We start from the raw sequence: 13,753 nt of genomic DNA, 5'->3' as shown, positions 1-13,753 counted from the left end.
ATCGCCCGATCCATCGGTTGTCTTTTCATTTGGCCTTCGTTCTTGTGCCTATATTAATATTTCTGTCGGTATCGCAGGGACACCTCCGAGGATGAGGCCGACCGACGCCGAAATCCGACAGTATGCGGCGAGGAAGAGGCCGGCATCGGGGGCCGGACCTTCACGACCGCCGAAGAAACCCTCCACAGCGGCGCCGACCGTCGAGGCATCGGCGACCGACCAGTCGGAGCCGGTGATAGCACTCGCAGCTCCGGTGGTGCAACCGGAGGAGCGGCAGGAGGAGGAAGCGGCTGAAAGGACGTCGGTGGCTTCGCCGGCGGGTGTGGCGTCGGATGCCGTTCGGGAACCCGAACACCATCCGACGGTATCTACAGCTGCAACGGGGGGTGCCGCGTCAAACTCGAGCATCCCCTCATTATCGGATCCGCTGGATGGGGTGGCCGATCGGGGGAAAGCCCCGATGGACCCCGCTGACGACACAAGGTCGGGGAGTCGCACTGTGCCGCCCAGCGCTCAGTTCCCCGAAGGAGCGTCGGCACTAGCCGACCACAACCTGGCCAGGAGGCTTTGCCAGGGGATCCTCCTCCCTGCCGACGTGGAGGTGCTGAGGTCTCGGCAAGTGACCGAGATGCTATCTTCGTTTTACCCGACCATGGTCGGGGTAAGTTCTACTTCGCCTCCCTTTTCCTTAGTGTCTTCATTATTTCATTTTCCTGACGTAGTGCCCGCGTTCGCAGCTGATCTATACTATGTCCGAACTTGAAGCCGGATACCGGAGGTTCGGGAACGTCCGGGCGGCTTGGAAGGACAGGGCGGCGGCGGCCGAAGCCGACCGGGCAATGCTGGTCGAACACCTGAAGCAGTCGACCGATCGGGAGGCGAAGTTGGTGGACGAGGTCTCTCACCTCGGGTCCGAGCTCAAGTCGGCTCGAAAAGAAGCCAAACGCAAGGGTCGGACCGTGCACCGTCTGCGATGCGAGCGGGACGGCGTCGCCACCGAACTCGAGGGCGAATGCGAGCAGCTCCGGGTCAGCCTGGAGAAGCTCGCCAAGGCTGAGGAGGACCTGTCGATCGCCCAGGCCGACGCCGACATAGAGAAGGCAGAGGCGGAGTCGGCGAAGGACTCTCTCGGCCGGGCGGAAGCAAGGTCGGCGAAGGAGTCGGCGAGTCGGGCGGTGGACGACTTTCGCGGCACCGAACAGTACCGAGAGGAGCTACTGGAGTCCGACTTCGGGTCGTACCGGGTGGGGTACGAGGATGGTCGGGATGCGGTCCAAGCCCTGTACCCGGAGCTGGATCTCAGCGGCATCGTCCCGCCAGGAGTCGAGGACCAAGCCACGGAAGAGATGGCCGACCCGTCGTCGGGAGGCGTCGCCGTGGCGGGAGAGGCCGTCCAGGGACAGATTGCCGAAGGGGAGCCGGTCGTGACCTCCGCCCCGGCCGTGACTCATGATCCGGCGCCGGCCGCCAGTCCATCACCGAACGACCATCCTGTTTCGGCCGTCGACCCAGTGCCGATCGTGGTGGACACGCCGGTCATCCCCGAGCTTCCGTCGGTCGAGGAGATTGACTCGGAAGGATGATCGTGGCCTCGTCCTTTTTTATCATTTTTGTTTTCCTCAGAACACTTGTAACCGGGCTTCGGTCCGATTTTGTAAAGTCTATTTTGATCTTTAATGAAATCAAAGTCTTGGACTTAAACTTTTTTTCTTTGCCTGTTTTTCTCCCCCCCCCCCCCTTTTTTTTTTTTCATGTGTTGTAGAATGTGTCCGAACACGTAAGTCGCTAACCCATATAGATCGGTTAGGACGTTCGGCAACTTGTGCCGCCACGAAGGTAGAACAAGTCCCGACTTTGGATCGGCCTTCAATGGTCGAGGTTGTAAGTCGGGCGTCCTTCCTCCGACCGTTAGTCGGGCGCGTTCGTTGAGTCGAAAGCCGACCGACCGCCAGATAAAAGCTTGGCAGTCGGGTCTCTTCCGATGCGTTCAGTCGAATGTCGTCCGACGCATTTAGTCGGAGAAACGATGATAAGCCGGATCCCAATACCCTTGTGTCGGGTATTTATACTGCGCCTCATGATATACGGTGGTAAGCCGAATATCTTCCGACCGGTCGTAGCTCGGTCGGTGAGTCATGAATGCGACTGAGGTCGCATTGTGTGATATACGGTGGTAAGCCGAATATCCTTCGACCGGCCGTAGCTCGATCGGTAAGTCGCGAGGGCGGTCGCATAGGCATTTCGCCTTTCTTTGGTCGGGGCTCAATCGGTAGGTTAGCCGATGTCTGGCCCGAAAGTTCGACCGTAGAAGGAGTGTCAACTCCCGTCGCCGTGGATGGCCCTTGTGAGCGCCCGATACGTCGTTGGCGGTCGGGCCGTCGGTTTCACGCGGATACCGAGTCCGAGCTGGGACGTCGGGACTCGACCTTCTTGATGAGCGTCGATCGTCAGTCGAAGAGTTAAAACTCCGAAATTTCAAACTGAATTTGTATTCCGAATGAACAAGTACAAAGTTCATTGGTGTACAACTTCAGATTGTCGGCGTTCCAGGTCCGGGGAATGGGTTTCCCTTCCAGAGTCTTCAGTCGGTAAGCCCTTGGCCCATAGCTGTCTGCTACCATGTAGGGCCCTTTCCAGTTCGGAGCCAGCTTCCCTTGGTCCAGGGGCTTCGAGACCTCTGCCTTTCTCAGGACTAAGTCATCAGGCCTGAAAAGCTTTGGCCTGACCTTGGTGTTGTAATATCGGGCTACCTTCTGTCGGTATGAAGCCATGCGAAGTTGGGCCTCGTTCCGCAGTTCGGGGAGGAGGTCTAGGTTTGCCCTCCGACAATCAGAGTTGTCCGGCTCTTGATACCGCTCGACCCTGGTAGATGGCAGTCCAATCTCGAGTGGAATCATCGCCTCCGTCCCATAGGCCAAACCGAAAGGCGACTCTCCGGTCGGAACGCGGAGGGTCGTTCGGTAAGCCCACAGAACGGAGCCTAGCTCGTCGACCCAGAGGCCTTTGACTTCATTTAGTCGGATTTTGAGTCCGTGTAGTATGATCCGGTTAGTCACCTCGGCTTCGCCGTTGGACTGTGGGTGCCCGACTGAAGTCAGTCGGTGCGTGATGTGAAACCTTGCGCAGAAGTTTCTGAAGTCTTGGTTGTCGAATTGCCGCCCATTGTCGGTGATAATGGTATGCGGCAATCCGAACCTGAAGATGATGGATTTTTGGACGAAGTCCTCCATCTTCCGTTCGATAATCTGCACCAGAAGCTCGGCCTCCATCCACTTGATGAAGTAGTCGATGGCAACGACTATGAACTTTCTTTGTCTTCATTTCACTGTTGCCCAGTCACCTCTCTGACTTGACCGTCGGAGAGTCCCCGCCGGAGCCGCCTCCGGCCAGTGTGGACTTTCTTTTTACAGGCGCTCATTCCCGACGACCTGGCGACGAGGGGATTGGCCGCAACAGGTTCGATGTTTTTTGTATTAGCTTGTGAAGTTTTGATACACCAAATGACAGTGCAAAAGCTGAACTCGTGCATTACTTAAATGAGAACCATAGCAATGGCAGTCCTAGACATAACTAGGCTGAAATTAATTAAACTAATCGCAAACAGAAAGTACCAGAATTTACAGAATTCCAACGTATCAGAAGATTATATATTTCTATGCCCCCCCCAAAAAAAAGAGTTTAACACATCAAGAGAATAATTTTTTTTCATCTACTTATCTCTGCCAACTTTATAATATCAGTGTCAAGAAAATCAATGCACCGGCAAAACCTTGGTTTAAAGAATCTAGCCTACTGTAAATAGGAATCCTAGAATGAACTTCTACATAACAACTCCACCCTAAAAGCTAAAACATCTAATCCTGAAGCATTTTCTGATTATAATATGTATTCTCATTAAGAAAATGCAAAATTTTCCACCCTTTTACACTGCCTTCATTTCTGGGCCATACCGTGAAGAAATCATTCTCTCTGGTGGACATACAAAACTATGCTCGAGGGAAAGGATGTTAAGAGATACAGGAAAATGTACGGGAAGATCAATACAATAAAAACCCACTTCTGTCATGAGTGATGGGAGGAGAAGAATGACTGATATTGAGAAGGTTTGCTGTTATAGTTGTTTCCCCCACCGCTAACTCCCTTGTTTGGGAATGACAGCGGCGGGAAATCCTCATCTTTCAAATGATAATTCCTCTGGACCATTGATCTGGAAAAATAATTAAAGTACCCTGTTAAGATGATAAATAAGCAGCAGCATCATAAACGACCCCAATGAATGACAAGCAATGAAAGCTGATCAAAATTAAAGAGAGAATCTACAAGAAGCCTAAATTTAACTCCAAGATCTTTTGTGACAAACTTTATTATTATTATTATTATTATTATTATTATTATTATTATTATTATTATTATTATTATTATTATTATTATTATTTTTAAAAAGACAATAAGTTTCATGCTATGATAGATCATTCAAATTCTTAAATTTAAGTGGATTATGTAGCAGCTCTATCTACAATTATTGAGAAGAACTAACATTCTGCTCATTCGTTATGTTTGATAAGATAACTTATATGAGGGAATTATAATATGCTTTAACCATCCATCCAATGCCATTGTACTTGTGAAGTGTCCACATTCATGAATCATTATGGGATGAACAATGTTTGACATTTTAGTTGAATCTGTTGTTAGTAGAGACATCTCTATTTGCATTTTGCAACAGTATTTTACAGTTGTTTCCAAATAGATTACAAACAAATAAAATAAAATAAAAACAAAAATGAATGATAAGTGATGAGAACTACAACTACCTCTGGAGCTGGGGTGAAAAGGGTTGATCTGGAGAAGAATGCGAAGAACTTCCCTTATATGTGCCATGCCTCTGACCATATGACTCCCTAACGAGGTTTACATCATTGGATGATGCTACTTCATTCATACCAGAGAGATGGACCGGACCAAGAGAGCCAAACTCAGGGGATTCACCATATGAACCATACCCAATGCCTTGATCATATGAATGCAGCATCACAACAGATGAAACTGCAGGATTAACTGGACTGACACCATTTGAGTTCACTGTGGGCACCGGGTACATGCCATATGACAAATTTGGCGAGCTACGTGAGGAGTTTGCAAGCCCAAAAGATCTGTTCTGGGCTTGCTTCGAGGCAGGTGGCTCATGCCTGTGTGGATCCCATGGTTTGTCAATTCGGTTGTCAGCCGTAGACAATCGGTCAGGCCGTAAGCTGAGCTTTTCAGCTTGGATGCGACCATGGCTCCGATTGGCAGCTCGTGATTTTGCATAGATCCAGCTGCCTTCTCTGTCAGCATTGTCATTCCGGTCATAACTGCAATTCCTTCTGTGGTTTTTTGTACTGGACTGTCGATCTCTGAATGAAACTTTCTGGAGAAAAGGGGAAAGGCAAAATCAGTTACAAGTCTTGGCTAGGGATTTTATGGCCAAATATCCATGTTTCTAGAACACAATAACAGCACCATTTCTAGTTTCTGAATAGATGATCCAAGAATCATATGAAGCTGGAATTATACAAAGAAGATTTGCATGGTATTGTGCACAGATGACAGAAAATTTTTTTAGAGAAGAAAACTATATAGAATTATAGATGAAGATCAAGAAGATTGGAGCCTTAGCGGCTGAAAATCAAGTACAAGAAAATGCTGGCCAAGTAAAAGACACACCACACCCATGACTTGAGTTTTATTCCTACAAAAATTAAACAACAATAGTGAAACTGCTACAGTGTTAGCATGATCGACAGAGCATTTTGCGAGCATAATGTTACTAACTGAACAAGTAAAATATATCTGAAACCACAAGTAATTACAAAATCACCATCTGTGAGAATGTACATACACAAACATACCAAGTAATGATAGACTCTAGGATCATCTGTCTGCATAATGGTTCTCCAAAATATTAAATCGCTATGGGAAAAGATAAGCAGAGTTTGAAATTTTGCACCCAATCTTTTCATGAGAATCATTGGACATGATATCACTGTGAAAGCAAAAATTTAAACTGAGACTTGTATCTGTCTCCATCTTCTCTGTAGAAATACAAATAGCTATGGATCCAACGACAAGTATGTTTCATGCTAAGATTTCAAAGGCTAAAGAAGACAGGCTTGAGAAATTTTTGCCACTTAGAAACCACAAACCACATATCAAGGCCATGCCCCAAAACCCAAAAAGTAACATGGGTAGAGAGTGAACAAAGCATATAAAAGGAATTCATAACATGATATTTACTTTCCACCTACAGCTTCACAACAGATATGATTGATTATCAGCCTCCTAGTACAGACAACATCCTCCCCTAATCCTAAAAACTATATGAGTATGGCAACATCTTATGTGAAAACTTTTGTACTCTCAGTATACCCCTCTCCACAAATATCCCTATGATATTTTCAATTATATCGTTTGTCCCAAAATACCCATGTCATATCTTAGTTTTCCCAATAATTATAACACTCAACCGATGGATCACCTAAAAGAAATGGATGGATGGAATTCTAATCTCGACTGATATGATAAAGAGAATATCAGTTTGTTGGCAATATCATATGTAAAAACTTATAGTAACTAAAGTATTTTTCTCAAACTATCCCTATAATATTCTTGATTATATCTTTTCTCCCCAGACATCCTTAAAATATCCCAAGGTTTGCCCCATCATTATCACTTCAACCAGTATACAGAAAGATCATTTTGTTTCTTTCATACCAAAACTCTTTCTCACTTGTTGTCCAATTTTCCCAACAATTGCAAACTCATCCTAATCCGATTCAAGACTGCCCTATCTGATTCAAAACTCTTTTCTGGGCCCACCAGATTCAACTAGCATGGGACCTTTTTTGATGTACATAGAATACTAAGAGTTTCCCACTTGGAAACCTCAGAGTTCAGCAATGTCAAAATTTTTATCACTGAACCTTCGCAATGGTTAATAAAACAGTTTTCAAGCATGCTAACTATCTGATTTTAATGAAATGGATGACTCAAGCTTCTTGTTTGTTCCAATCTGTTGAAAGATGCAATGAAAGGGCACTGATTAGAACTACAAGAGATGGATTATTTTACATCTTTGATGGTTCCAAATTGTGTTTGGCCCACAATTCCCTTCATGACTTTATGATGGGCCACAGATCCCATCTTGGTGTCAATCTTGGGTTTTAGCAGAGCTGGGGAGAGTGCAGGGGATCAGAAGAGGTAGAAAGCAGTTAGAAGAGAAGAGAAGGGTTTTGTTCGTTGGTTTTGGGTAGAGAATCTAGAGACTAAAAAATTCACAAATCAATAACTAAAACCATCTTAAAAATCTATGTTATATATTTTAAAAATGTACCTTCTTTTATTTATGAATAAATGCTTTTATTAGGTACATGCACATTAGCTCGTGCATCATAATTAGCCAGATGTTAGAAATGGATAATACAATTCCAGGTTCTAGAAGAAAAGCAGGCTAATGAGCATCAAAAAACATCCCCACAAACCAAACACACAATTGCTGATAGTGGAAAGTACACATACATCTTCATGTTTCCATAACTGAAACCTAGATTTTCCTATCCTGCCTAAAGCACTCTTGTTGGACATGTATTGACATGTGATGAAAAAATTTTCTTGCAATATTCTTCTATATATGGAATTCTGATTTTATACAACAAATCCTACAAAGCAGATCTTGGCAAATCTGATACTTGTCATTGTTTTTGCTACATACAAGCCAACAGATAATTATAACCTACTTGAGAAATACCAAAACACTAAAAACACATTGCATAATTATAAATCATCAAAATAAATTCAAACTGTGCAGCTAAATGGACTCTCCTAAGCAAAACAATTCAATAGCACACTGAGCCAAGATTATAATATGCCAGAAGGAAAAAATTATTTTACAAAAAATGGGATTGTTGAAAAGGATAGCAGGAAGCTCAACCTAGCAGAGAGTCAAAGAAATTGCACCATTTGCAGAGTCATCAAGAGAAGAATATCTTACTTCCCAAGCTCAAAAGAGTTCTTAACCAAAAAAAAAGAAGAAGAAGAAGAAAGAAAATAACCTCTATTGGCTTAAAAGAGGTAATGACCAGCTTATATATAGTCTTCTATGGCCCCTTTCCCATGTTGCTAAGGCCTAGGAGTCTCATTTGGCCACATGCACCCAAAAAAAAAGGGAAGCAGAATTGAATTTGGTCACTTGAGGTGGTTAAAACCCCAGCATTCTCAAAGAGAGAGGTAAGGAAGAAGCATGGTCAGGCAGGCCACTTATTCTTGTCTAAAGAGTCCTTGCTCATGACCTGTTTCTTGACTGACTGCATAGCCTCCATTTCAAAATGAAAGGAACCCAATCTCTCTCTCTCTCTCTCTGGGTGGAAGGAAAATCCACTTTCTGTCCTTCAGTCAGATAATGACACCACAAACAAGCATAATTATGCCTTTATCAATTAACAAGCAATATAGATTTTGAGATATACATACAGGATTTGGCAGATAGGTTCCAGTACCACCACGGTATCTAAAGATTTCATCCCCAAAATTCTGGAAAATGCCAGAAGTCCTATGAGGACCTGGCTGCATAGGTGTAATGGGAACCACTCGGGGGCCATAACTCATGATCTGTGTCAAGAGGTTTGCATTGGCTGTCAGTGGTCTACCAGGACCATCCTGTGGAAAATGACCCTGCAAGTATATTGGTGGCACCATAACTGGAGATTGGTATAGAAAATACCCGTGGTAATGAGTGTTCTGGCATGATCGCACGTATTGCAGATTTTGCCAATGGCTAAGGAAGTCACCATTGAGAATATCAGACTTATGCTCCTCAGGGGGCTCAGGATCAGCCCTTCTGAAAGCACTCGAGCTCACATAAGACTCAGACTGATCAAGGTTTTCTGCTGAATCATGATTCTGATCACATGGATTTATACGACCATGATCCAGTTTTTCATCCCTGTCAAACTGGTTAATTAATCCATCAGACCTGCCTGTCGCAGGTGGCATATTATATACTGGGAGCATGGTTAAAAAAGGAACTGGTGGACCAGTAGGATAAAATGCAAATGGCACCACCCCAGAGTTATCCACAACCCTCTGTCCTGAGCCATTGACAATCATCGGTGCAACAGGAATCACAGATTCTGATCCACTTATTTGTGCTGGTTCATATCCAGATAACTGATGGGGTCTAGCATGCGATGAAGCCTCATCATCTGCCTGTGCTGAAGAATGATCAGATGAGCCTTCCAGCTGCCACTCACTCTTTGATATCCTGTATAATGATGTCAAAACTGCAGGAGAGGTGGTTCTTCTTCCCCGTTTTTCCCTAGATGACTTGGAGGTTTTTGCAGATCCATCAGATGAACTTTCAGAGGCTGATTTGATCCTGGAAGGACTAGCCTGTGAGGCAGGAATGCAAGTCATATATCCATTCCTGTCACTAGAGTACGTATCATTGCCTCTACCAGATTGATTCTGGAAAGCACCAGTGTGTTCTTCACTTACTACACCATTTTCTCTGGCAAATTTGTGATGTCCTCGTATAGAAGAACCAGAATTACTGGCTTGTGATGAAGAAACATAGTTAAATCCCCCTAGAATTTCCTGCTGCTTATCATCAGAATGAAGCATTAGAAAATCTCCATTTTCAGGGTCAAACCCCTGATCGGATCGAGGATCATCTTCATGCAAATAGCCATCACTTTCCTCTGGGTTCATTTCTGTCATGCCACAACTCTCACTAGTAGGGTCAACCATGTCTTCTGAGTTTAAATTGAAGCCCGCAGTTAGGAAATAAGGCGACAAAGGTGAGGAAATGAAGCCTTGAGGAAACAGCATATTGGATGACTGTGGGGACTCAGTCATAGGAAAACTAGTGGGAACAAAACCTGCAAAATTTCTGTGGCTATAGCCCATTGAAGGTAAAAGAGAGGAAGGCAATGGAAAAGGAAGATGAGGAGAACCAAAATGAATTGGCATTTGAACCTGCCCAATTAAATTATGCATACTGGAAGATGCCATCATATTAACCAAATCCTGCTGTTCCTGGTGCATCTCCAAGGCCTCAGACACAGATGAATGTTCTTCCACAATATTTGTGAAGCCAACATCATCATGATAAATGCTTGAAACATTATTTGAATCAGCAGCTTCAAGACTTTGCTGGGATGAACAGTGCCTTGAAGATGATCGGTCACCAAAAGATTTTGCATACTGACTCCTTGAAACATTAAAACCCGCATACTTTCCTCTACTACCATGATCTAACCTTGCTGGGGCAATCAAGTTATTCCCTGTTTCGGGAGCTTTGTTATGTCTCCCTCGAGAAAAAGCTTCAGAAGATGTGTCAGTAAGCTCTGGACTTGAGTGTGTCCTCACAAAATGAAACCTGCCTGGTCCCCCCTGGTAATTCACATAGTGATCAGGCTTCAAAGGTTTCTGACTCTTTTCAGCTTGAGCAAATTCTCTGGAGCCATTATTCTTTTCAATGTGATCAGAAACTCTAGAACTATTCTGGATTATGTAACTTTTCCGGCTCTGAGTATGTGAAATTGCAGATGCCGTACTTGTCCTATGTATGTTCTGAGAGTGTTGGTTAACGGTCTGTTGAATCTGAGAAGACTTGTCATAAAAAGGAAAAGCAACATCACTTTGACAATCATGTGTAGCATGCAAAACAACATTTTCATTCTTCTTCTTGGTGCTTGAAGTAATTCTGTAACTGTTGGATTCTTCATTTGGAACCATTTTTAAAGGTCTCAAGTGCCACAAATTTGGGCTAGGAGCATCAGGACGATTGCCACTGCCATGTCTCTCCCATGTGTTCATGAAGAACTGATTTACTTCGGGAATCAGGTCCTCTTTTGCACATTCTAGTAACCTTGCCAGCTTTTTGGCCCCAAATGCAAAGGCACTGCGTATCCTAAAAAAATTGCCTGCAAAAAATTAAACCAAATGAGATGAGTGGTGAAAAAGTATAATGATATAGAATGATGCAAATAAATAAATAAATAAATATAAATAAAAATGACATCAGCAAACATGGAGAAAAGGGGTTTACAAACTGATAGTGTTGAACACCAGCACCAGGTGTCAGACTGCCTGAGCCTCAAAAAAGAAATCAGCAAAATGGTTGTGTATCTTTGTATATGAATGCACGTGCAAATATAATATTTACAGGGTTAAAAATGCTTTGAGAAAATAAAAATTATTTTAACATCATCATACATCAACTGACCCAAACAGTTGAGACAATGTTTGGTTGGTTATTGATAAACTTCAATGCAAATCAAAGTTACAACATAGAAGCATATCAAAGAAGCTTTTGAACTTGTAGATGACTTGAGCAAAAATTTCTTCATTAAATTTCCATGTATTAGAAAAGAATCCAAGTGTTAGTAATGTAAGTGACAACATTATGTTGAGAATATAGAAGCTGCAAACAGAGAGCTCATGCATGCACTCCACACACAGTAGAACGCATGCATAAAAATGTTGAACGTGCAAATACATGTATACTTCTTAAAGTTATTTGAGATTTTCTCCTGGTTCAGATAGAATGGTTCACATAACAGCATGTAGGTCATACAGATTTAGCCTTAGCACCAATAAATTAAAAAGAAAAAACAACTCCCTTGTTAAAAATGCTGTGGTTCCCCTTTTAATATGTTGCTACTTTGTAGACTATATCAAAGACCATATAGATGGGGCCTAACCATCAGTCATATAAAGTGTACTTTTTCATTTAGTAGTTCATTTTTTTCTTATTTGAGTCCATTTGAATCATTCATGTTTCTTGTCATAGCATATAGATAGGTAAAAGATTCCTCTACACCTATGTAGATAAAAGTTGGAACACGAAGGATTTAGAATATCAAGTTGGACATGAGAGACACTTCGAGGAATGTAGACGCATCAAATCATGCCAGGTTACATCTAGGACAGCTGGAAAACAAGCAAGAAGAGGCCTACATGGCATTTTAAAGTGTAAGATTAGGTAATCATGAAGTATTTTTTTTTTGCACCCTATTAATTAATCGAACATCTTTAGTAGTTAAAAATGATCATTCATTTCTTAGCATTTCAAAGAAGCATTATCTACCACTTTTTTAGGAAATGTTGAAATGAAAAGCCAAATGTGTTCAAGAGTCTAGAAAATCTTGCCATACTAGGGTGCTATAGTTTTTGAGAAAAAAGGTGGATATATTACAAAGATTTTATCACTGAATCTGGTTGTACAAGTAGTCAACACACCCAAAGAACTATTAGAAGCCACACCCCCCCCCCCCCACCCCACCCAAACGTTACCATGAGAAAATCTATGCTAAAACAGAAGAACCCAGATGACATCATATAGGAGCTGCAAAAAAAAAAAAAAATCACACTTTTTTTTACCATATGTAAGGTTCTGCAAATTATTTTGATACAATCAGAAATTAATTTTTAACAAGGAATATATGGAGGCCTTTTATTAGATATACTTAAGGATCCATTAAAAGAACCAGTTTCCAACTATGACAGTTTATATATAAAGCATTCTATTTTTTTGGGCCCCGCGGAACAGTACAAGGCATCTAGACATCAACAGAGATCAAAGGGAACTTTAGCGAGCTCCTATTCCATAAGTAACCTCGTCTTTACAAGCTAGTCCCTTAATCAACTTAACACATCCTAAAAACTAGATCGATAACCTGACACTTCCCGCACTTCAATAATTCTTATTTCTTAGAATACTCATTTAATGGTCTATATAGCAGTCATCCACTGAAATGTTTATTATTCTCCAAATTAAAGCTTCATCCTTTATTTTCAGATCCATTGTCCCTTACCCTAATCCCAACAGCCCCTATAGACCTACCCCTGCATCAGCAACACTTCCAACTGATATGCCAGAGATGTTAAAAGTTAAAACAATGGTAGTTACGAAAAAAATGAGTCCTAAACATGGCCTGCAGTACCATAACCAGCACCTGTGCTGGTAGGCTGGCATGCAGTGTGGTACACCCCCGTGCCGTGCCTTTCCAGTGTGAGCCGATAAGGAAATCGGCAAGGGAGGGGGATGGGAAAGAGAGAGAGAGAGAGAGAGGGAGGGAGGGATAGATCGGGAGAGGGTGGCGGAGAGAGAGCACGAGGGAGAGAGAGAGGGGGGGATGGGAAGAGACAAAAAAAAAAGAGAGGAAGAGAGATGGAGAGGGTGGTGGTGAGCAGTGGCAGCCGAAACAGAGCCGAGGGAGAGGGGAGAGAGGGCTTTCGAAGCCCTCTCTCCTTCATGCGTCAAAACAGGGGCAGAGCCAATAGAGCCCCTATATCCAAAGAAAGCAGGGGCTTTAGCCCCATTATTGTATATATATTCTTTATTTTTTTAGACGAAGGCGGCTGCATGGCTCGACTTCACTTGAAAAATTTCAAAGAAAGAAAATAATTTCACTTTAAAAAAATAAAAAAATGTATATATATAAAGAGGGATGGAGCCGCTATTTTGAAAGTCCTTATTCTGCACATGAAGGAAAGGATTTCGAAAGCCCTCTCTCCCCTCCCTAGGCCCTATTCCAACTGCCGCCCCCCCTCTCTCTCCTTCTCCCTCTCTCTCTCTCTCTCTCACTGTGTCACGCCTCCGATCCGAGGTCGCGAGCCAGAGATCGCAGCAACCGTCGCACACTCATAAGAAACTCTCCCCATAAGCATGCAAGACATCTCAACATGATATCAATGCATCACAACGGAATAA

General features: G+C 43.3%; 1 protein-coding gene across 3 annotated transcripts in view; it reads right to left on the bottom strand.

The window, feature by feature from the left end:
- Nucleotides 1–3,748: 3,748 nt before the first annotated feature.
- LOC105046626 (uncharacterized) overlaps nucleotides 3,749–13,753 on the bottom strand; it is a 31,560-nt gene continuing 21,555 nt past the window's right edge. The window contains exons 7-9 of one of the 3 annotated variants that reach the window (XM_010925274.3): nucleotides 8,509–10,961; nucleotides 4,815–5,410; nucleotides 3,749–4,207 (exon numbers count right to left, since the gene is read on the bottom strand). In XM_010925274.3, the coding sequence (XP_010923576.1) occupies nucleotides 4,063–4,207; nucleotides 4,815–5,410; nucleotides 8,509–10,961 (3,194 nt within the window). In that variant the 3' untranslated portion in view covers nucleotides 3,749–4,062. Of the gene's footprint in view, nucleotides 4,230–4,814; nucleotides 5,411–8,508; nucleotides 10,962–13,753 lie in introns of those variants that run through there. The other 2 variants (XM_073259787.1, XM_073259788.1) reach the window with 2 other exon arrangements.

Source organism: Elaeis guineensis, chromosome 6, assembly GCF_000442705.2.
Source record: "Elaeis guineensis isolate ETL-2024a chromosome 6, EG11, whole genome shotgun sequence".
NCBI classification, from domain to species: domain Eukaryota; kingdom Viridiplantae; phylum Streptophyta; class Magnoliopsida; order Arecales; family Arecaceae; genus Elaeis; species Elaeis guineensis.
The sequence above is the reverse complement of the archived record's forward strand: the minus strand, read 5'-3'. Positions and strand labels throughout refer to the sequence as shown.